General features: G+C 37.7%; 1 protein-coding gene across 1 annotated transcript in view; it reads left to right on the forward strand.

Moving 5' to 3' along the window:
* LOC147618086 (uncharacterized) overlaps window positions 1-1349 on the forward strand; it is a 51545-nt gene extending 50196 nt beyond the window's left edge. The window contains exon 4 of the mRNA XM_086775330.1: window positions 997-1349. Coding sequence (XP_086631456.1) covers window positions 997-1253 — 257 coding nt within the window. The 3' untranslated portion in view covers window positions 1254-1349. The remainder of the gene's footprint in view (window positions 1-996) is intronic.
* The last annotated feature ends 20742 nt before the right edge of the window (window positions 1350-22091 follow it).

A 22091-nucleotide genomic window follows, 5' to 3' on the forward strand; every position in this document is an offset into this window, starting at 1 on the left:
GTCTCCAATTTATAGATGTGGGGCTCCCATAGTAAAAATGGAAAGTGAAGGCTATAAGGACAAGTTGGAGAGCTGAGGTGACAAGTGTGAGGCCACTTGTCTCGCTTTGATCCATTGTCTTGCCACATGTCCCAATTTAAGAGATGGTTACGTTCTATCAAAGGTGCTTCAACCCTCCTAGATTTTAGGAGTGTGTTCCTTTGTATTCTAGGATAATGCCCCATTCCCAAAGCTTGTACTTTATTTAGACGTCGTGGAGTCCAGCAGACCCCTTTCATACTGGGAAATGTCTAGGCTGGTGAGCCACACTGTGCACGTGCGTGTCCGAGAGAGAGAGTATTGATAGCTTTTCTGGTTTCTATGGTTTTTACAGGCTGAAACTGGGGCAAATAGTCGACGCAAAATTAGAAGGGGAAAAACAACAAATTAGGGAAAAGCTGTAGGGGGGTAATCGATGGGAAAAACTCAGCAGAGGCAGGGTTGCCTTTTGACGGGGCAAGTATTTCACCATTTGCATGTAATTTATGATGGCTGAGAAATCTTTTTGCAAGTTTTTTATGTCCAAAATACCGAAAAATGTTCAAAACGCCGTCAAAAATCAAGCCTGAGCAGAGGGGATGGGATAGCCTAGTGGATTGGGGTGGTCTGGGCACCACAGAAGGCCAGAAGTACGCAGTGGGAGCTCAGAACTGCAGGTGGGGCAGATATCACAGGGTGGGGGTTTGGAGTTGCCTCTGTGCACAGGAGCAGCAGCAGAAGGCGCTAGGTGTGGATAGTGCGGGAGTCAGGGGCTGCCTTTGTTGGGCCTATGGGGTTTGCGCAGCTAGGGGGGGAATGCCAAGCTCAGGTCAGAGAGAGAGAGAGAGCAAATTTACCTTTGTTATTAGAGTTTTGTTACTTTGACAAACACAAGCTTCTAGCTTGTTGTGGCGCTAACTGACACCTTCAACCTCATGGATTGGGCTTTATTAACTCGTGTCTTCTGAACTTGAACAGCTGTAGCAGCAAAAGCTGGGTCCGAGCACGTCAGACCTGCGTTACAACGTATATATATGACAAAAGCATCTGCCTACAGAGATGCACTCAAAAATTTCGTGCAGGGATACCAGGAAGGTCTGACGGAAACCTTGAGGTCAGATAACGCTACAAGCGATATGAAGCCAGATAACACTACAAGTGACATGAAGGGAGCTAATGCTTCAAGGGATTCAAAAGAAGGTCCTCCATTTAAGGATGGGAAATCAGCACCCTAATTACTTGTTATGCTTATGTAATTTGACTTGTGTTTGTGTTAGTTTATACCCAAATGCTTAAAAATGGAGTGCACATTCCTTCCATATTTGCGGGACTATAGGTGTCTGGGCTGTTCCAACTCATTGGGGGTGAGCTTATGTTAGTTTAGACCAAATGCTTATGATTGAGTGCAAATCTTTCCATGTTTGAGGGTTATAATAGGTCTTGGGGTGTTCCAACTCGCGTCTTTTGGGTGTATGGTAGGGGAGTTTATACTTGGGCAAGGGATCATGGCGACATTAATTTGCCTTCGACATTTAGATCACAAATAGTGCAGGCGATAGGGATAGTACAGGTACAATGCTGATTGAATGCAGGAAAGAGAATCTATTGGAGTAGGCAAGGCTTGATTTGGCTGATAATTGGATAATTGATGATATCTTTTATAGCAGTTGGAGTGCTGTTATTTAGCTGATTTTCTTGTAAATGAGTTTGTGAATTCTAGCACACCAAAGTCTTAAGAAAAGTGAAGCATTAGGCATAAAGGCATTTGCATAATCCAGGCACATGTTACCACACACTAATTGATTGATATATAAAAAGGCACCATTATGGACCACGTGAGAGAATTGTACCTTGGAATGAAGATCAATTAGGCACGTTTTTTTTTTCCATATTCGTTGCCATTATAATGGAAAAAATTTAAGCAGAAGATTTTTTTATTACTTATGAGGGAAAATTTAGCATTTGAATAGCCAATTAAAAAATTCAAATCACTCAAAAAAACAATTGAATTATTTAGCAAGAAAAGCACTAGACAATATTCAAAGGAAGGCTGAACACAAATTTAATCAAGGACTAATGTAACTCAATGAGTAAAAGGTTAAGCTCATGATGGTTACCAAAAAAAAAGGGCTTGCCATAGAGATAACACACACACACACACACACACATTCTCTCTCATGTTTTATTAGTCAAAAAGGGAGTACAAAGCCTTTTATAGGCTCTCACAAAGAGTGTCTTACAAGCCACAAAAAGACCTTAATTTACTACACAAATCAAGCCACCACCCTATTCTCAAGGGGTGATCAACACTCACCCTAATTCCTCTCTTGTTAGTTACATAATTGACACAAATAGGGGCTACTTGAACTTTCACTTATATTGCACATAGGGTGTCGATGAATGCAAAGGTGTTTCACAAGAGGAGACTTGTGTATCAATCAAGACTCGCATGTAATACATTGGTGGCTGAGAGCCTTGCCAAAGTGTTGAGGTTGATATGCTCAACATACATTGAGGTAGATGTGCCATATGATCATGTCTATGTTTATCCACCAAGAGAGGTGATGCATGACACATGCTCATGGAGAAAATTTGCATCGCGTTAATGCTCGCAAAATTGCACACAAAGTGTGAAACATTGAATGGCACCAGGCTCATCAAGTTGTCATTGGAAAATTTGTCACTACTCATTTGCCCATCCATAGATCATAATTTGTTTTTCTTTTTCCACTTAGCATTGTACAAAAGCTATCCACAAGGGTCTAAAAAAACCTTATTATGATTTTGAACTATAATAAAAAACCATGGGTTTTATTTCTTATTCATATTTTGCCATGAACACTTTCGTTTTCTTCATTGATCAATCAAGCCTTGCTTTGCCTTGTCAATAAACCTTATTATGCTTTTGAATTGTAATAAAAAACATGATGATGAGATTTATTTCTTTTATGTGAGATTGATATTTCTGCCATGATGGGTTATATTTCTTTATGTGTGAGAGATTGATGTTCTGCCACGATGGGTTTTATTCTTTTACATGAGATTGATATTCTGCCACGAACACCTTCATTTTCTTTTGTTGACCATTAAGTCTTGCTTTACCTTGTCAATAAGCCTTGCACAATAGTTAGTATCATGCGCCAGTTGTTTGTGTTGCTAGAGTTTGAGTTTTTTTTAGTTACACGGAAAGGTTCTATGCATATGCATGCTCACCATTTTGCGGGTATGCATAATGGGGAACCATCGGTTGGTGCAGAGGATGATCTTCCAGATGCTCCATTATTTTATCTTGATCTGGGTCTAGAGTGGATTGTGGTGGCCATCTTTGTTTGGTGATGTCATAGAATTTGTAAAGGGTTGTGATGACTGCCAAAACTAACAATTTTAGGAGTGCAATGGATAATTTGGTCCCTAGCCCCATGACTATAACTACGAATAATCTCAATGCACATCCTCTAGCAACAATCACATAACACCTTTTATTTAGAGAGTTTAGAGGGAAATACACTAAATGCTATGTGTATGACACCATGATGGTTGAAAAACTATGACACAATCAATGGCTTGACAACTTAAAGAAAAATGACATCAACAAAAGAGACATGGGTCCGTTGACAGTGTTAAGATTTGCAAACATAAACTTAAGTGCATACTTGGTCCCTTCAAAATTATGAAAATCATACCTCAAGGGATGGTGAATGGTAGCAAAGTTAAACACTACTATGGACCTTTAATGTAAAACGCCCTTATCCAAATCCACAAACAATAGGAGGCTAAGAGGAATCTTGAGGCAAAAAAAAAAGAAGGCTAGATAAGAAGCTCTAGTGAGGCAACAAAAAAAAACAAATGATCTTGTCCCCCTCTTCCAAGGACGCAGATCTCCGTCCAAATGGCTACTCTTGTAACCAATAAGGAAATCCCTAAAAAGGATCATATTGTGCTATGGCCAGCACCGATGGATAAAGCTAAATTAATTATGAGGACTTGCACTTCCTATCTTAGAGGTCATAGGGCTCCTACCAAAAAGGACACAAAACTAACGGCCTTTCTACAAGCAAAATCTTCCAATCCCAAGCCTAAGATCCATTTAACATCCCCAAGGCAAAGCCAAAAATAAACCAATAATCCAACTATAACAACTCAAATAAGCACCTCTTTACCAAGGAAGTAATGCCACTTAAAGCTGGGGCTCTTAAATGGGTCTCGAAGGAACAATTAGATGAGGGGCATTACAATACAAACATAAATCGATGGTCTTGGCCAAAGCCAACAACCAATTACACCAACCCAAAGTAATGCTCATGTTCTAAACAAAATCCAATAAGGATTATATGATATTGTTGGGTTCCTAAGCCTCTCATGATTGCCCAAGGGTATTATAAAAACAATTACACCCTCTTTCTCCCAAAAATAATAAATATGCATCAACAACATCAAAGGTTGAGCCTCCCAACAAATTCATCAAATGGGTTTGAAAGCCCAAGAAAGATGTGGTAGCTCTTACCCCAATATCTCAAGTTATTAAAACTTCCTAGCCCTACCTTTTGACTAGAAATGATCTCTACAAGGTTCGAACTCCTTTTAGATAAGATCTTAGAAAATGTGATCTTGAAAAGTAGGAGTTTCCCTTTTCTTTCAATCCTCAACCTTACATTCCCTCATCAATGATGACTGTGAACAATCAATGTGAAGATACCCAATAAGAGTAGGAGGATAAGAAAATTGAAATGCCACCTATTATCTCCATCAATGAGAATACTTAAAGAGAGGAGAAAAGAAAAAGTCCTTCCCACCTTTTGATCAAAGATGGACATGGTGTTCTCTACCCCAATAAGAGACTATCATTCTCTTGCTCCATGTTTCTAAGTGGCTCACAAAATGCCATGTCACAATGAAACCCAACTATAGGTCAAAGAAAGACCAAAACAAATCCAAAATAGAATCACAAGTGAAAGCCACCACTAAAATACAACACATAATGATCATAGAAGGTAGAGAATGGTAGAAAGTGGATTACATTAACCACTTTGGTTAGCACACCCCCCTTCCTAAAGGTAGAGAATCATTTTGTAGTTGTTTTGGTAGATTGGTGGTAGTTTTTCATGAATTCCTGACACGTGAGGAACTCGCCTACTGTTAACGTGAGATATGTTGGCTTGCCAAAAGCCAATATCAAGTATATCCTCAAAGTTAACCAGTGCAGGTATACAAAAATGCATGAGCTTATTGTAAAGCTTATTGTTGTGATGGAATGTGAGCCCTTTGTTAAGGTCAAAGAAGATGTCATCACATTTGTCCCATAGGTGATAGGGGACTTTAGTGAGAGTGAGGACCAAGAGGTTGAATAAATAATAGGTCGCGTGTTTGACTACAAGATTAGGAACTTTGCCCACATATTTACTAATGAACTCCTTGAAGACTTTGATTATCTCCTTGATGAATGTTGCCATGGCCTAGGAAATAAAGGAAAGTTATAGGTTGGAGCATTACGCTGATCCTCTTCATCTCCATGTCCCCGTCGCTTATAGTGGAGCATTACAATTATCCACTTCATCTCCATGTATATGTGCCAAGGATACCATGGGATTAGAGGCATGCAAGTGGGATCAATCCTCTTCACTTAGGGTACCCGGCAACAATAGAACTTTTAATACACAAGATCCCTTAGGAAAGGAATCTTCCAAGGAAGCTAGGTGCACATGTCTACATCTATGATCTACAAGGTTAGTAGAGACTTCAACAACATTCATCTCTATTGATAGTGGGATAAAACATGGAAGCAAAATCTCCATACATGCGGTACACCTAGACCCTATACCAAGTTTGCCTCCCCTTACTCGGTAGTCTGCGACCAGTGTCTACTCCTCCCCTCAAGTTATCTCAGCACACCTGGACCCTGTATCAAGTTTCTTTCTTACTTGACAGTCCGCGACCAGTGCCTCAAGTTCCTAAACTCCATAGTCCTTGACACTCTCTCTCTCTATGTGTCCAAGGCTACTATAAGTGCCTGCGACCTTGACTAAAGTGCTCACACATACATCTACCACGTGGCCTACATCATCGGTGGCTCAGAGGTGGTTTTACTTTGTTGGGGCAGGTTACATTGGGTTGTGGGGTCTCTCTCTCTCTCTCTCTCTCTCTCTCAGAGATTTTCATATGGCTCCTCACTCTTTGGAGCCTCACATCTTCTCTTTTCTTCAGTCTTCTTGTCGTGGGAAGCTTCTCTCCACGCGTCCGTCTCTTCTTTCAGTCTTCTTGGGGCAGCTTCTCTTCTTGTGGCAGCTTCTCTTCTCGTGTCCATGTCTTCCTTCTGGATCCTCTTCTTGGAAAGAGATATTCTTCTTCTTTCATGGCTAGGGCCATGAGCTTGTCCGTCAGGTCTTTTTGCTCCATGTAAGCAACATGTTTCAATGTTTTGCTGACAGTTCCTTTGGGTTTTTGATGTTTATCTTTTGTCATTATGCAATGCAAACCCAAATTTATGCGGGAGGTCTTACCTCTTGCCTTATTCTGGACAAGGACAATGTCTGTTCCCATTTTTACACTGATGCAATGTGCCCAATACATAATGCATATAGCATCCATTCTTATGCACATTCTTATGCACATTCCCAAATGCAACTTTGGCTGTGAATAATCTTGAATTTGAGTGAGATTTATGGGCATTAACCAAGGGTTAAATGTAAAATGATGATTATCACAAATTTATCAGCACAATTTTCCCAGAAATTACATTAAATCAAGGGTAACCAATTTGTACGGGATGGTTGGAGTATCAAACCAACTCCGAATTGCAATCTGAAGTTATAGGGATCTGTATCAGATACCTAATGGTTGATTTGAACCCTCAATTGCACCAAAATACAATGATTAGCACTGATTAATCACTGATTAGCAAATTAATGCTCTATTTTATGTGCAAAAAATAGAGTATGCGGGGAGTCCAGATCTGGTGCCTTCCACTTCAAATGAGCTCAAATGCTTTCAAAGGCATCAATAGCAATGAGTCTAGTAGAGGATTAAGCCAAGAAACACAAGATTTGACCAAATATTGAAAGCTTAATCTCTGTTTTACCAAAGTCACCTGCAGATTTGATGAAGAGCTTGGATCTCATTGTAGACTTGATGAAACTAAATTCTGTCTTCACCAGCTTGTAGAGCATGCTTGAAAACCCCCGGGGCTAAGAGGAATTAGAAAGATTTGACTTGAGCAAGAAGAAATCTTCAATCTGCTTCAGAAAAAAGGCACCAGCAAAAATAGCGATTTCTCCTGAATTCTTCCGCGGTTTGCTGCGCCGTCTTGATGGGCTTGAAGCTAGATGTGTTGGCTAGCTTGTGTTAGAAGGGCAAGACCTAATGTTATGTGTGCAAGGAGAATGGAGTCCTCCACTCGCTGGGGGTGAAGGGGAAGTGAAAAACTAACTAAAAATTTGATCATTTACTAATTATCTACTAATTCTAATTAATTAACTAATGGGCTCATAAACCTAATTGATTCTAGGCATGGCTCTGATACCATGTTGAAATTTGAGCATAATGATGAGCTATGGTGGATCAAACACTAGAATCAACATCATTAACGAAGTGATTAATAAATGATTAAGATGTAATTAGTGGGTAATTAGCAAATAGATTAATGTAGACATGGATACTCAAAAACCAGCAAATTCTCATTAGGGCTATGCCTCAATTTATAGAGTTTACATCAAGCATCGAATCCCATTGATTTCTCCATGATTCACTCCCAGAATATCTCCACCTTTTGCCTGATTCTCTTTACCTCTTCTCTTTTCCCTGAATATCTCCTAGAATAACTCCACACTCCTAAATTCTCTCATGCTACCCTTTATTCTCTCCCAGTAGATTCTTCTCACCTTTTCACAGGTTCTTTCACAATTACATCTCTCTTTTACAGCCTCTATCCAAGAGCTTGTTCCCACACACAGCCTATTCAACAAGAAGAACATGGATCTATGGATAGATGGAAGGATTTATCCAAAGGATCCTATTACAAATTCTACACCTCCATTCTCAAATGTCACTAGTCTTCTTTGATTTAAAGGTGATGGAATAAATGGCATCCATGGATATACGATGCATCTTCATGTGCAGAAAATGAAGTCTTAAAGTTCAAGAAACATCTCAGTGTATCATAATTCCATAGATTAATGGCAAAGAATGAGACGATTATACAAAAGCTGAGGTCAAACATAAAAATAAATACCACATTAGAAAAGAAGCTTATTGAAGCAAGGAGAAATAATATTGTGTTTAGTGCTTGTTCAAGAAAGAAGAAACTCAATAATATAGAGAATCTCTCAAATCAGTGTGGCGAAATCCTTAAAAAAAGAGTTCAAATGCAGCCAAGAAACAAGAGTGTGTTTCAGTGACACTTGTGACAATGGCTCTTGATCCCTCTGTAACAAATGCAGACACACTTTATTTTAGTGTGCAATCAGAGATGTATAATCAGAGCACAGCAATAAGAGAACTGGTTAGCAACATATGCAAAATATTTCTTTAAATTTAAGATGTGTGTTTATCAATATGGTTATCTAACATAATGAATATTGAAGTCTTATCCTAAAATCATATTCTTTGACAGGTGGATAGTGAATACTTTGATATCTTATACTGGATTTTTCATCATACTTCTATCCCCACTACAATATCAGATCAAAAAATGGTAAAAAACCTCATAGATATGGTATAGATGTAGAGTGGCACATGGCAAGAGATTTGAAGACACTTAAATGCATGTACACAATGTGTCTAAAGGAGGTAATTCAAAATCTCCATGCTTTTATTGTACATAATCTTCTAAACTCATGGACAGGAAGTATTGGAAAAGGCTCCTATTGGACACCTCAACTATCCTGACTTTAAGCAGGTGCTTAACATCACTCTTAAAAGGTTTCACATTTGCATCTTTCATGCTCTATGTAGAATCATATAGAAGCTTGTGTATCTCTATATATGATTTGCATGGAAGATGAACCCAAAGAAATAAGGGGTGAAAGCTATCAAAATGATAAAGTACTATCTGATATGAGACGTCATGGTGGCAATGTGCATATAGAGATAAGCACAAAAAAGTCTACCAATGGGAAAGATGTTCCAACCAAACCATCAATTGGTGGAGTAAAAGCCTGAAGGTTCCTATCATTTAGAGGTGAGGAACAAAAAAAGAAGAAGCAAAGAGTCCATTGAGTAGACCAAGACCCAAGTCAACAATCATATATGAATTATGGAAGAATCTTCATAATGCAGTGAGGATAATGCAAATGATGGAAAAGCCTAAAATAATAAAGCAAATGTTTGGAAATAATTAGACAAAATATTTGGATATTGTGACAAAAAAAGTGGAATAAGCAAAAGATTTTCAAGAATTCAAAAATTGTGTAGAATCTTTCAAGGATGTGTGGACAGATTAACATTTCATGCATTACATAGTAATACCATTTCTATTCTATTTTCTTTCTTCCTTGTAAATCACATTTTTCTAACTATTATTTTCGTGTTTTCCTAGCATATCTTCCTTACTTTATTAATGAGTATGGAAATCCATCCATTTGGTCCACACAAGGCATGGAGAAGTCTCATTATCAAGCACATACTGCATTTTTTAGACATACAAGCCATAGAGGAGGAAGGAATAAAGTAAATAATTCACTTGATGTTTTCCAACAAGTCTACATAAAAAAAATTAACTTGAAAAAATACAGCAATATAAGTCATCACATGTAACAAGAACAATTTGACTTCTTCAAAAACATAGGAGATAAGAAGCATGGAAAAATTCAACAGCACAATGACTCCAAGAGGAAAACAACATGCAGAAAGAAAGTGGATTCCATTAGAGCAAATTCATAGTCAAACATCTATGTAAAATTTAGTGCCATAAGAAGTAATAGATTACTTCTTATGTTTTTTTACTTATACAATGACTTTGTGTTTCCTAAGTGTCCTCTTTCCCAATACATACAATTAGAGTATACGCTCATCTTGTCTCATGTATCTTGAGCTACTAATTACAAAGTTGAAATATACATACTATTTGGCTCATGTACAAAATTGGAATATCTATGATGAGAGGACTATACCCTACTCTAAGTGGAAAAGCATCATTGGGCTCTTGTCAATGCCCTACAGTGTTTAATATCATTGTGAATCATTTCTGTGCGAAATACCTCCACATCCAATGGAGTGTAGGTTGCTAGCCAGCTCTGCTACAAAATAGGGCCAAATATGTTAGGTTTGAAAAAATTTGGAAGTTCCTAAAAGAAAGTAAATGAAATAAGTGGATCTCTACCTCCTCTTAGCTTGATCGTAGGAGTGAATTTAACCCTAGTTTTGTAGTGAGGCAAACCCTCCAACCATTAGTGTGACTATCAACTTGCTTTGAAACTTTGACCCTTGTGAAATTTGTTTGGTTGAAATAAGTGGCATCTTGTATAATTGCCTCCACAACAATTAAAACTTTCTTAACGGACCTACATACAATATTGCAACTAAATATCTACAAAGAATATTCACATTGTTAGTATTAAAAAGATTAAACCATTTACAATTTCACAGTTCCATAGTATCCTGCTGTGCTGCGATAGAATCGGCGGTGCAATAGCAATTTCTGGCATTCATATCAATAATTACCAAGCTCCAATGCGAGTTACAAAAAGCTATCTTTCATTAAATAAAATGTGATTGCTTAACTTATGACAACGAGTATATGAAGAAATTTAACTTACTTTTCATTATTAGCTAAGATAAAAAATAGTGCTATGTCAAAGTCCAGTCTTGAAAACCAATTTAGGATGTCCAAGAAACTCTTATCAGGATGGTGCAAAAAATTAGAGATGATAAGATCAAGAATGTCGATCTTTGGCTGCATATCTTTAAGAAGTCCACTCACAATCATATTGAACATCATAACCACATATAAGTTACAAGAAAATACAAAATATGTTAATATACATATAAGATAACACTAAAGTAAGAACTAACCTAAGAAGAGTAATCATAATTGTGTCATTTATTTCTCTTGTTGGATTCTAGAAGATGTCAATTTCTTCTTCATGTAGAGTAAACTATTGCGGTCCACTATGCATAGCTACCCTCACAGTAAATTGAGGTCTAAGTTGTTGCTACAGAGCAACAATTTTTTCATGACCTACTTCCTCACAAAACATTCACCTCTAATCTCTGCTCTTTTTCTTGTGCCTTCTTCTTATCTGCCATGGTATGTACTTTCTCCCCTTCTTTACTTCACCCAATCAAGTCTGTCTTTCATGAGTTACTTCTTCTATCTTAATTTTGCATTTAGGCTTTCGAGTAGGGGGGATCTCTAAGATTTCACACATTTTTTGATCTATAATGTATATAGGATCTAGTGTTGGATCTCTATGATATCTAATACGGCGCAAAGAATGCATATCCTTGTCCATGATAGTAACTCTATGTGCATGGGCTGCAAAGATAAAGCTGTCTTGAAAAAATTCAACAAGCTAGTCTTCTGCAGCCTCATGCAAGCATAACAAGGCTGTCGATGATTGCCACCTCATTCCTATGTTGTATTATTTGTAAGTTTTCCCGACTAGTCTTTGGAAAGGAAGATTCAACATAGACATATTTGTGAATTTCTAGGTTGATTTCCATGAGTGTATAAGTATGTTGCTTGAATCTTCAATTCCTTCTTGAAGTGAGGCTTTCCATTGATTTCTCCTTTCCTAGGTTTCTTCGGTTCCTTGCTTGTAGATGCCATCTTCCTAGCAACCTCCGGGTCTCCCCATCAACTTTTCTTGCAATGCTCTTGGTACGTGCTATCTATAGATAACTAACACATGAACTAGAATCAAATGTAATAAAATGCGATAAGTTGGACATAGATAAGATGCATCAGCCATATATTGCTCCCCATCAACTTTTCTTGCAATGCTCTTGGTACGTGCTATCTATAGATAACTAACACATGAACTAGAATCAAATGTAATAAAATGCGATAAGTTGGACATAGATAAGATGCATCAGCCATATATTGCATTGTGATGAAATAGCACATGGAAATGAATCACATGCAATATATTGTCGACAGATATGAGATGCATCAACCATATCGCATTGTGATAAACTAGCATATGAAAAAGAATCGTATGCCTTCATTTGCCATGGTATGTATTTTTTTCCCCTTATTTACTTCACCCAATCGAGTCTGTCTTTCATGAGTTACTTCTATCTTAATTTTTCATTTAGGCTTTCGAGAAGGAGGGACCTCTAAGATTTCATGCATTTTTAGATATGTAATGTATCTAGGCTCTAGTGTTGGATCTCTATAATATCTAATACCACACAAAGAATGTATTTGTCCATGATAGTAACTATATGTGCATGGGCTACAAAGATAAAGATGTCTTGAAAAAAATTAACAAGCCAATCTTCTGCAGCCTCATGCAAGCATAACAAGGCCAATGATTTCCACCTCATTACTATGTTGTATTGTTTGCAAAGTTGCTTGATCAGCGTCTGGAAAAAGGAAGCTTCAACATAGCCATATTTGTGCATTTTTAGGCTAATTTCCATGAGTGTATAAGTATGTTTCTTGAATCTTTGATTCCTTCTTGAATTAAGGCTTTCCATTGATTTATCCTTTCCTAGAGACTTTCCTTTCCTAGGTGTCTTCGTTCCCTTGCTTGTAGATGCCATCTTCTTAGCAACCTCCGAGTCTATCAACTCTTCTTGTAATTCTCTTAGTACGTGCTATCTCTAGATAACTAACACGAACTAGAATCAAATGCAATACAACACGATAAGTTAGATATACATAAGACGCATCAACCATATATTGTATTGTGATGAAATAGCACATGGAAATGAATCACATGAAATATATTGTCGACGACAGACATGATATGCATCAACCATATCACATTGTGATAAACTAGCATATGAAAAAGAATCACATGCAATACAATGTGATATGTTTAACAGACATGAGATGAATCAACCATATCATGTTGTGATTAAAAAGGATAAAAATAATTAATTTCAAATGGATGATATGAGAAACACACTACGATGTATGGACTAGATATAACTTTAATGAGCGATATCACATTGTATCATGCCACAACATGAAAGAGAATCAGATGCAACACAACTAACACATGAAATAGAATCAGATACAATACAACTAACACATGAAATAGAATCAAATGCAATGAGTTGAATAGACATAAGATACATCAGCCATATCACGTTGTGATGAAATAGCACATGGAAAAGAATCACATGCAATACAACATGATAGGTTTGATAGACATGAGATGCATCAACCATATTATGTTGTGATAAACTAGCACATAGAAAAGAATCACATGCAATACAATGCGATGTTTTTGGACAGACCTGAGATGCATCAACCATATCGCATGAGATGAACAAAAATAAAAAATTGATTTCAAATGGATGATATGAGCAACAGACTACAATACACAGACTAGATATAACTTAAATGAGTGATATCGTGTTCTATCATGCCATGATATGTAACATAATCACATGCAGCACGCGAAATAGAGTCAAATGCAATATAACACATGATGAGTTGGATAGACATAAGATACATCAGCCATTTCACATTGTGATAAAACAGCACATGGAAAAGAATCACATGCTATACAACACAATATGTTTGACAGACATGAAATGCATCAACCATATCGCATTGTGGTGAAGCAACACATAGAAAATAATCACATGCATTACAATGCGATATGTTCAATAGACATAAGATGCATCAACCATATCACGTTGTGATGAACTAGCACATAGAAAAGAATCACATGTAATGCAACGTTATATGTATATTGAGAGATATGAGATGCAGCAACCATATCGCATTGTGATGAACGAAAATGAAAATTTATTTCAAATGGATCATATGATCATCACACTACAACATATAGACCAGATATCATGTTCGATCCTTCCACAACATGAAACATAATAAAATGTAATACAACTAATACGTGAAACACAATCAGATGCAATACAACGTGATGAGTTGGATAGACATAAGATACATCAGCCATATCATGTTATGATGAGATAGCACATGGAAAAGAATCACATGTAATGCAATGTGATATGTTCTCGAGACAGACATGAGATGCATCAACCATATCACGTTATAATGAACTAGCACACAGAAAAGAATCACATGAAATATAACGTGAGATCTATTTGACAAACATGAGATGCATCAACCATATTGCATTGTGTTTCTGGTAATTTAAGATGGATGATATGACCAAATATAACTTAAATGAGCAATATAACATTACATCGTGACACAACACAAGCTCTCTCTCTCTCACACAATAGGGAGGCAACATTGTAGGCCTTTCTCGGGGCTAGCAAGGCAACTATAGGGACCACAAAGAGAAGAACCACAGAGAGAGAGAGAGAGAGAGAGAGAGAGAGAGAGAGAGAGAGAGAGAGAGAGAGAGAGAGAGAGAGAGAGAGAGAGAGAGTTGTATCACATTTTAGGGGCACATGAATTGTTTTGAGAAAAACATTGCCTAGATTAGAGTTAAGCAAGCAAAGGACATAGTGCATACAAAAAGCAGAATACACCCCCTAGAAAGTGATGTGGATGATGGAAAACCAATCACAAGTTGTAATACCTTGTAGAGCTCGTCGCCAAAACCGATGCTCGGTAGTGGAAAACCAATTAGAAGAGGTGATACCTTGTAGCAAAGTTTGTCGAAACCAATGCTAGATGGTGGAAAACCTTGCATAGGATCAGAATACAATGCAAATGGTTAGCAAGGGTTGCAACTTATTAGCAAGAAAGCGTGCTTAAGATCACACATGTGGGTGGTACGCTCTTTGAGAAAACATGGTGTGATAATGCATGTAAGTTAATGGTCTCCTTGTTGGAAATAGGGTTGTAGGAATGTACACACACACACACACACAGTGGAGAAGCTTAAGGGAGTACACAATGAGATGATAGATAGATAATGAATGTGTGATGTACAATGATGATAAGTATACCCCAAGATGGGTGTATACTAGCACGGGGAAAAAAAACTCCTAAAGAAGGACAAAGTGCCTCAGCTGGTCCTAGTGCGTTCACACACATCACTACCAAATATGGCTACAAATCCCCCCTGGGAATGATGATGTGAACAAGGGGTGAGGTGGCACTAGAAGTACAAAGATGTGCCAAGCTCTTTGGATTGTGATAGTAGGGAGCCCAGACTAGTCCCCAAAGGGAAGTAAGTTTAAAGCTTTGCGAAAAGCTTCAAACTTCTCTCGTGGGAGAGCCTTCGCAAAAAAATCTACCTAGTTGTCATGTGTTTGCACATAAGCTAAGTTGAATTGCCGTGCAGAGCATCTCTCCCTGACATAATGATAATGCACCTCAACGTGCTTTTTGTACGGGCATGAAAAATTGGATTCTTGCCATAGCGCTCCGATTGTCAGTGAAGATGGTAGTGGCTGAGGACTCTGGTGGTGGCTGAGGACTCGCCACCAACATCCAAATGAGCAATAAGGCACCAGAGCCAAACACACTCAACTGTAGCTATAAACGTTGCCCTATACTCAACTTCACAGCTAGAAGTGGCCTTATTGGGTTGCTTCTTGCTAAGCCATGATATACATGAATCACCACGCTGAAAGCAAAAACCACTTGTGGACACTCGTGTGTCATAACATCAAGCCCAGTCTGAGTTTGTAAATGGATGCAGCTATGATTTACCCCCTTGGGATAAAATAACCCAAAGTGCTTGGTGCCCTTTAGGTAAATGAAATGCCCGTTTGACAGACTGCCAATGCTTTATGCCTGGGCTATGCATAAATCTACTCAATATTGAGACCACATACTGAATGTCAAGCTTGGTGTTACACAAAAAGATAAGGCATCCAACAACTTCTTGATATAAGCCAGCATGAAAAGTGTCACTTGCATCTTCAAGACTTAGTCGTAAACTTGGTTCCATAGGTGTAGCCACCACACAGGTTTACAGTCTTCAAGATTTAACTTCTTCAATAATACATCTATGTATTTCCTCTCTATAGCATAATAATGCCATCATTACATTGCCAAAACTTAATGCCCAAATAATAGTGCAACGGTCCAAGATTTGACATCTCAAAAGACTTCTCTAAATCAACTATAAAAGTTGAAATATGATTATCATTAGGGCTTGTGAGCAACATGTCATTAACGTATAACATGATGACTAATAAAATATCCTTATTCCCCTTAATATAGAGAGTACTATCAATTGGTTGTAGAAACCCTATGCAACCAAGTATACGTACCATGCTCTCGGAGCTTTCTTAAGACCATATAAAGCTTCTGTATACTTTGATTCTAACTTTTTTGAACAAAACCATGAGGTTGAGATACATAGACCTTCTCATGAAAATCTTCATTCAAGAAAGTAGTTTTGATATCCAACTGACGTACATTCCAACCTTTTGTGTTACAAATATAATGATAGTCTGCATGGTAGTAGTCATATGACATGTGGGTGTAAAGGTTTCACCACCCTTTACAACAAGCCCAGCTTTGTATTGCTCAACACTCCCATCCGCTCTAAGTTTACCAAACCCTATGTATCATTTTTGAGTATTGAATCATACTCAGATTGCATAGCACTCATCTAATTTTCAGATTCCTTTGCTTCATCAAAGGAGACAGGTTCCTCTTCATCACATAAACTGGCAATAAGAGAATAACCTACATAACAAGAGATGCATGATGAGAGCCTACACGGGCAAAGAAGTGGCCAATTTGCTATCATGTAGTGTTTGCACTAGCCATTTGGCATACTTTTAGACTCCTCAATTTTCCTTCTTTCCTCATCAACTACATCATCCACATTTGCCTCATCAATAGTAGGCTGATTTGCCTCATCAATAGTAAGCTGATTTGCCTCATCAATAGTAGGTTGATTTGCCTCATCAACTACATCATCCACATTTGCCTCATCAATAGTATGCTGATTTGTGTGCTGGAAAACATTGATTTGTGTGGGATGATTTTTAGCATTTCTTTGATTACCCAAATGCTCTGCATCCTACAATAGTTGCATTTGCCCTTTTTCTTTAACTTGTCACCTGCTTTGTCTACGGGCTTTCACGATGACTCTGATTTCAGCTTGTAACTACCCTAAGGAACGAATTTACCTTTGCCTCTTTGTTTGTGACTGGCAAGCTGATCTCCTGTACGCAATCTCTTGTACGCATGACAGATCTGTTTTGCCTAGATTGCTCTACTTGCAAGAGCACAGAAACCCCAACTCCTCAAACTTCAAGGCATTTCTATGCTCTACTTGCAAGAGCACAGAAACCCTAACTCCTCAAACTTAAAGGCATTTGGAATTCCTTTTATCACGAGTCTGACGGGTAGAAGCTAAATCTTGATATAAGTCTCGCAATGCATTCAAGACAGTAGGCACCAATGAACTGTCAGGATATATTTCATCCACTGGCTAACTATTACTGAAAATCCTTGATTTTCGTAAGGAAATTGTCCATGGAGTTCCCTCATCCATATGCTCTAACTCTAATTGCTTGCGTATATAAGCAACACGTGTTTCATTACGTATCTGGTACAATGACGCAAGTGAGTCCCAAGCATGTTTAGCAGTCTTGCATGACCGAATGTGAGGAATGATACTCCTCTTAACTGACAAAGTAAGCAATGCATGTGCTTGCATCTCTCTTCCATCCCACTTTGTTTATTCTTGCATAGGAGGTATGCTATGCTGTGGTAATGCACCATGTGAACTAATTTTGTGTCTATGTATGTGCCTTCTATATCATGTTCATCAAAGGAACTAGGAAGTTTCTCAGTACCAACCATAACATTCCATAGCCCTTTGGCTACCAATACATGCTGCATCATATAGGACCATAATGGGTAGTTGGTCCCATCAAGCTTATCCTCAGCATAACATCTAAAATACATCATTGTCTACCATTTTTTATAATACCCAAGTAAGTAATTATGCAACCTGCAAAGTTCTTAGTGCTCCTTTAATGTAACCAAGGTGGTTTCCTAATAAGGTTGTTGACAATCGAAACCTACAAGGTGTATGAAAGAAATGCTGAGTAAAGTGAGTAGAAATTTTACTCATAATGCAAAGTAAAGTGAGTAGAAATTTTCCTAGTAATGTAGAGATCAATGTTACTAAAGTATAGCTTATAGAGAAGATCTGACGTGGTGTGTTTATTGATGCTTTCATGTGTATCTGCACACCTGCCTATAGTAGATCTGACAAAACTACTCCAGAATCCAATGAAGAACAGTGCGAATCCGGTCCCCGATGGTGTCTGTAGAAAATTAAAAACCGTAGGAACAGCCCCTACTATAACACACCCAAAATGAAAATCCAACTACAAAACTGCAAGTACTACACACCTCATGGTCCTATTTATTCTCCCAAAAGGGCTCCTTGATCCAATTCAAGAAGATAGGCCACTCGACGTGAAGGGTAGTAGCAGCACAGGGGCATGGAGCGTATGCTTTGATACTAAATGCTGGAAATAGGGTTACAAGAATGCACACACACAGTGAAGAAGCTCAAGGGAGCACACAATGAGATGATAGATAGATAATCAATGTGTATTGTACAAAGATGATAAGTATACCCCAAGATGCATGTATACTAGTAGTGGGAAGAAAACCTCCTAAAGAGGGAAAAAGTGCTCGGCTGGTCCTAGTGTGTTCACACACATCACTACCAAATATGGCTTCACTCCTTGTCACATGGCATTCCTTGATTTGACTGATTATGTCACCTTGATCATTACATCGATCGTGTATTGGTAGAGGGCAGCAGTCTCGTTGATTTGGCTATATGCCCATTTCTTGAGAACCATCTGCGCCACCGATATTACCCACGCTGATAATAAAAATCATTTTGTCCAATTTCATGTGCACTTTTTACCCATTTCTACCTATTCTTCCCTTGATATTTTGAATATTCCATCCATTTTGACCGTCTCCATTTTGACCGTCTCCAAATACTTGATCTCACAGATATCACGTCGCACTCATGTTTCGACCTTTCTGCTCTTCCCTTGAAATGAGACTCCACACTTATGTTTGTGAATTGAAAGTCTGCTTTCACATTCTAAAGGTATGCAAGTATGCATCATATGGATTTCAATCTCTTTATTGTCGCGCTGATAGCAAAACTACATTAGGCTTTCAATTTAAGTCATTCTCATGCATGTTTCAATACAAAGCGATGTTGTTATTTCACTTATATAGGCTCATGTCTATCGCGTTGTTATACTTCCCTGAGATATAGTCAAAGCATATGAAATCGATATATATTTTCTCCTTATTAATGCAAACCGATGCTATTGTTTTGTTTATATAGGTTCATCTATATCACGTTGTTATGCATCTCTGCTGTGAGGCTCCCTTTTTGGTCAACACATTATTAAATTTAGTTTCTTGTTTTGTCCTCATCAATGCCATACAAAGCGATACCGTTGTTTTATTTGTATAGGTTCATCCATATTTCCTTGTTATGCATTCATGTGAAGCTCCCTTCTCAGTCCAGTTGTTCTTAAACATAGACACATGTTCTTTCCTTATCATGCAATACAAAGCGATACCGTTATTTTATTTGTATATATAGGTTCGTCCATATCGCGTTGTTATGCATCCTTGTAAGGCTCCCTTTTTGGCCAACTCATTCTTAAATAAAGATTCAATGTGTGAATCTCAAAGAGATCCAAAAGATCCCCTCAACACGCACAAAGGAAGTAACCTCATCAACGAAGGCACAAATGCCCTCATTGTAAGATTCATAAAAAATGGGTGCCTACAAGCCTACTCCTTGCTCAACGATATTATGATAGTAATTTCACCATCTAGGTTCCCAAATTTATTGATAATGGAATAATCTCACCCAACTTTTGTGCCAAGAAGAAGGACACCCATGTCTTGAATGCTATGGCAAACAACAAGAACCCTTTCCCAAAAATGGAGAAGCCACAGGAACGTGCTTGTACTTCGAACAACAAGGGTATGTAACAATTTATCTAATCAAAAGCATCAACATCTGAAAAGCTACCAATCAAAGCTTCAACATCAATATTTACTAAAGCCACTGGCACAATCATTTGAATGCTAAATGGCACAATTAAAACTATTTGCCCACTCATTTTGGGTGTCACTCTACCAAAGTCCCTTGAAGCTTAGGAATAGGCATAGGAAGGGTCCCCATTCCCATGAAAGGAAAGATACACAAAATAGGTATGAATGTTCATGCACGAATTTCATATGATAAGCACACCATGAGTATTCCTTAGGCTTTTTATGCTTAGAAAAGTCACTCAAAAAGGATCATAAATCATGCTTAGCACTTCTCAAAAGTTAGGGGATTAAAAAAAAAGGCCACTTTAAAGCATGAAGTTTAGAAAATCAATTTTGGCATAAAAATGAGAAATTTACGCTATGAAAAACTCAAGTTTTTCACACCCACAAAATTGGCTTAAGCACCATCAACAAGGACTACTCCTAGATCTTCAAAATGATTAGGTGAACCATAAAAATCACCTCATAACAAGTAGGAAATACAATAATGTGAAAAACCACTGGAAACTCAAGACCGTGAGTATCTCAAGTTTTTCAAGCTGACCAAAACTATTCCAAAAGCAATAAAAATCATACCTAGCCTTTTCAACAAATCCCTTGAACCACAAAATAACCTCAAAATAAGAAAATTCATGTTTAAACCAGCCAAAGTTCACTTGACCATGAGTATCTGGAGTTTTCCACATCCAAAAAAGGTGGTTCAAAGATAGTGTAAATTATATAAAGTCTTCACAATGATCAGGTACTTTAGAAAGTCAACTTAGAGACATGAGATTCAAGTGATTTCTTGATGTGAAAAACTAGTAGTAGATAATCTCACAACCATGAATATCTCAAGTTTTTCATGCCTAAAAAGTGCTTCAATTCTATCAACTAAGGTGATCACAAGCTTCCACAGGGCTTAAAGAAAGCCTACATTTGGTTAGAATTATAAATTAACAGTATTTTTTTGATGTGAATATCTCAAGATATTCACCTCGTGAAAAACTAGTCTCGTTTTTCACGTTAGAAAATATGGCACTTTTCACATTAATCACAGCTTCTTTTGCATAAGTGACCCATTCTAGCATAGGTGTGCCTCAAGAGATGATATTTTTTAGACGTGAAAATCTCAAGATGTTCAAGAATTGCACTTTTTGCATTGATCACATCTACTTTTGCATAAGTGACCCATACTTGCATAGTTGTACGCCTCAAGAGATGATGATATTTTTCAAATGTGAATAGATCTCAAGATATTCACAAACGTAAAAAAAGCAGCCTAGTTTTTCACGCCAAAGGCAACCCTTCTAGATTATCACACATGACTGCATATCATTTGATTGCATTGTAGGAATGAAAGAGGGAAGAAAAAGAAGAAGAAGAAAAAAGATGAGAAAAATAAAAAAAGGAGGAAAAAATAAAAGAAAAATAACTCTTTGAGATTGACCCCTACCAGCCATGCTTCACTCATATCTCCAGGTCACACATTGAAGAGAATTTCATAAGTTACATGGCTACAATACTTAGATGCAAGGTTAGTTATTGTCATCAATAGCCAATCACACCAATCATGGGTAAGCTCATTGCTTACCATTCTTCCATCATTTTGTTGGCGAAAACAAATGCTCACCCATTGGATGTGAGGTTAATTATTGTCATCAATAGCCAATCACAATCATGGATAAGCTCATTGTCTTACCATTCTTCCTTCATTTGTGGATGACGGTTGTAGTAGCAGGTGCTCAGTGGTGGTGAGTAAAAACAAATACTCATCCATTGGTGGAAAAATGCAAGTTTTTGTCTACACCATAGCCTGGTCACATTGACACTCTTCTAGGTGCATCTCTGGATGGGTGGGTAAAAACTTGGTCAATAGTACGACCCATTGTCTTTGCCTTTAAACCCATTCAAACCTCACCAAGAAACAGAGCATTTTATCAATAATATCTTCTTCATCAATCAT

Source organism: Cibotium barometz, chromosome 35 (genome assembly GCF_041138505.1).
Source record: "Cibotium barometz isolate CiBa-2024 chromosome 35, ASM4113850v1, whole genome shotgun sequence".
Lineage (NCBI taxonomy): Eukaryota > Viridiplantae > Streptophyta > Polypodiopsida > Cyatheales > Cibotiaceae > Cibotium > Cibotium barometz.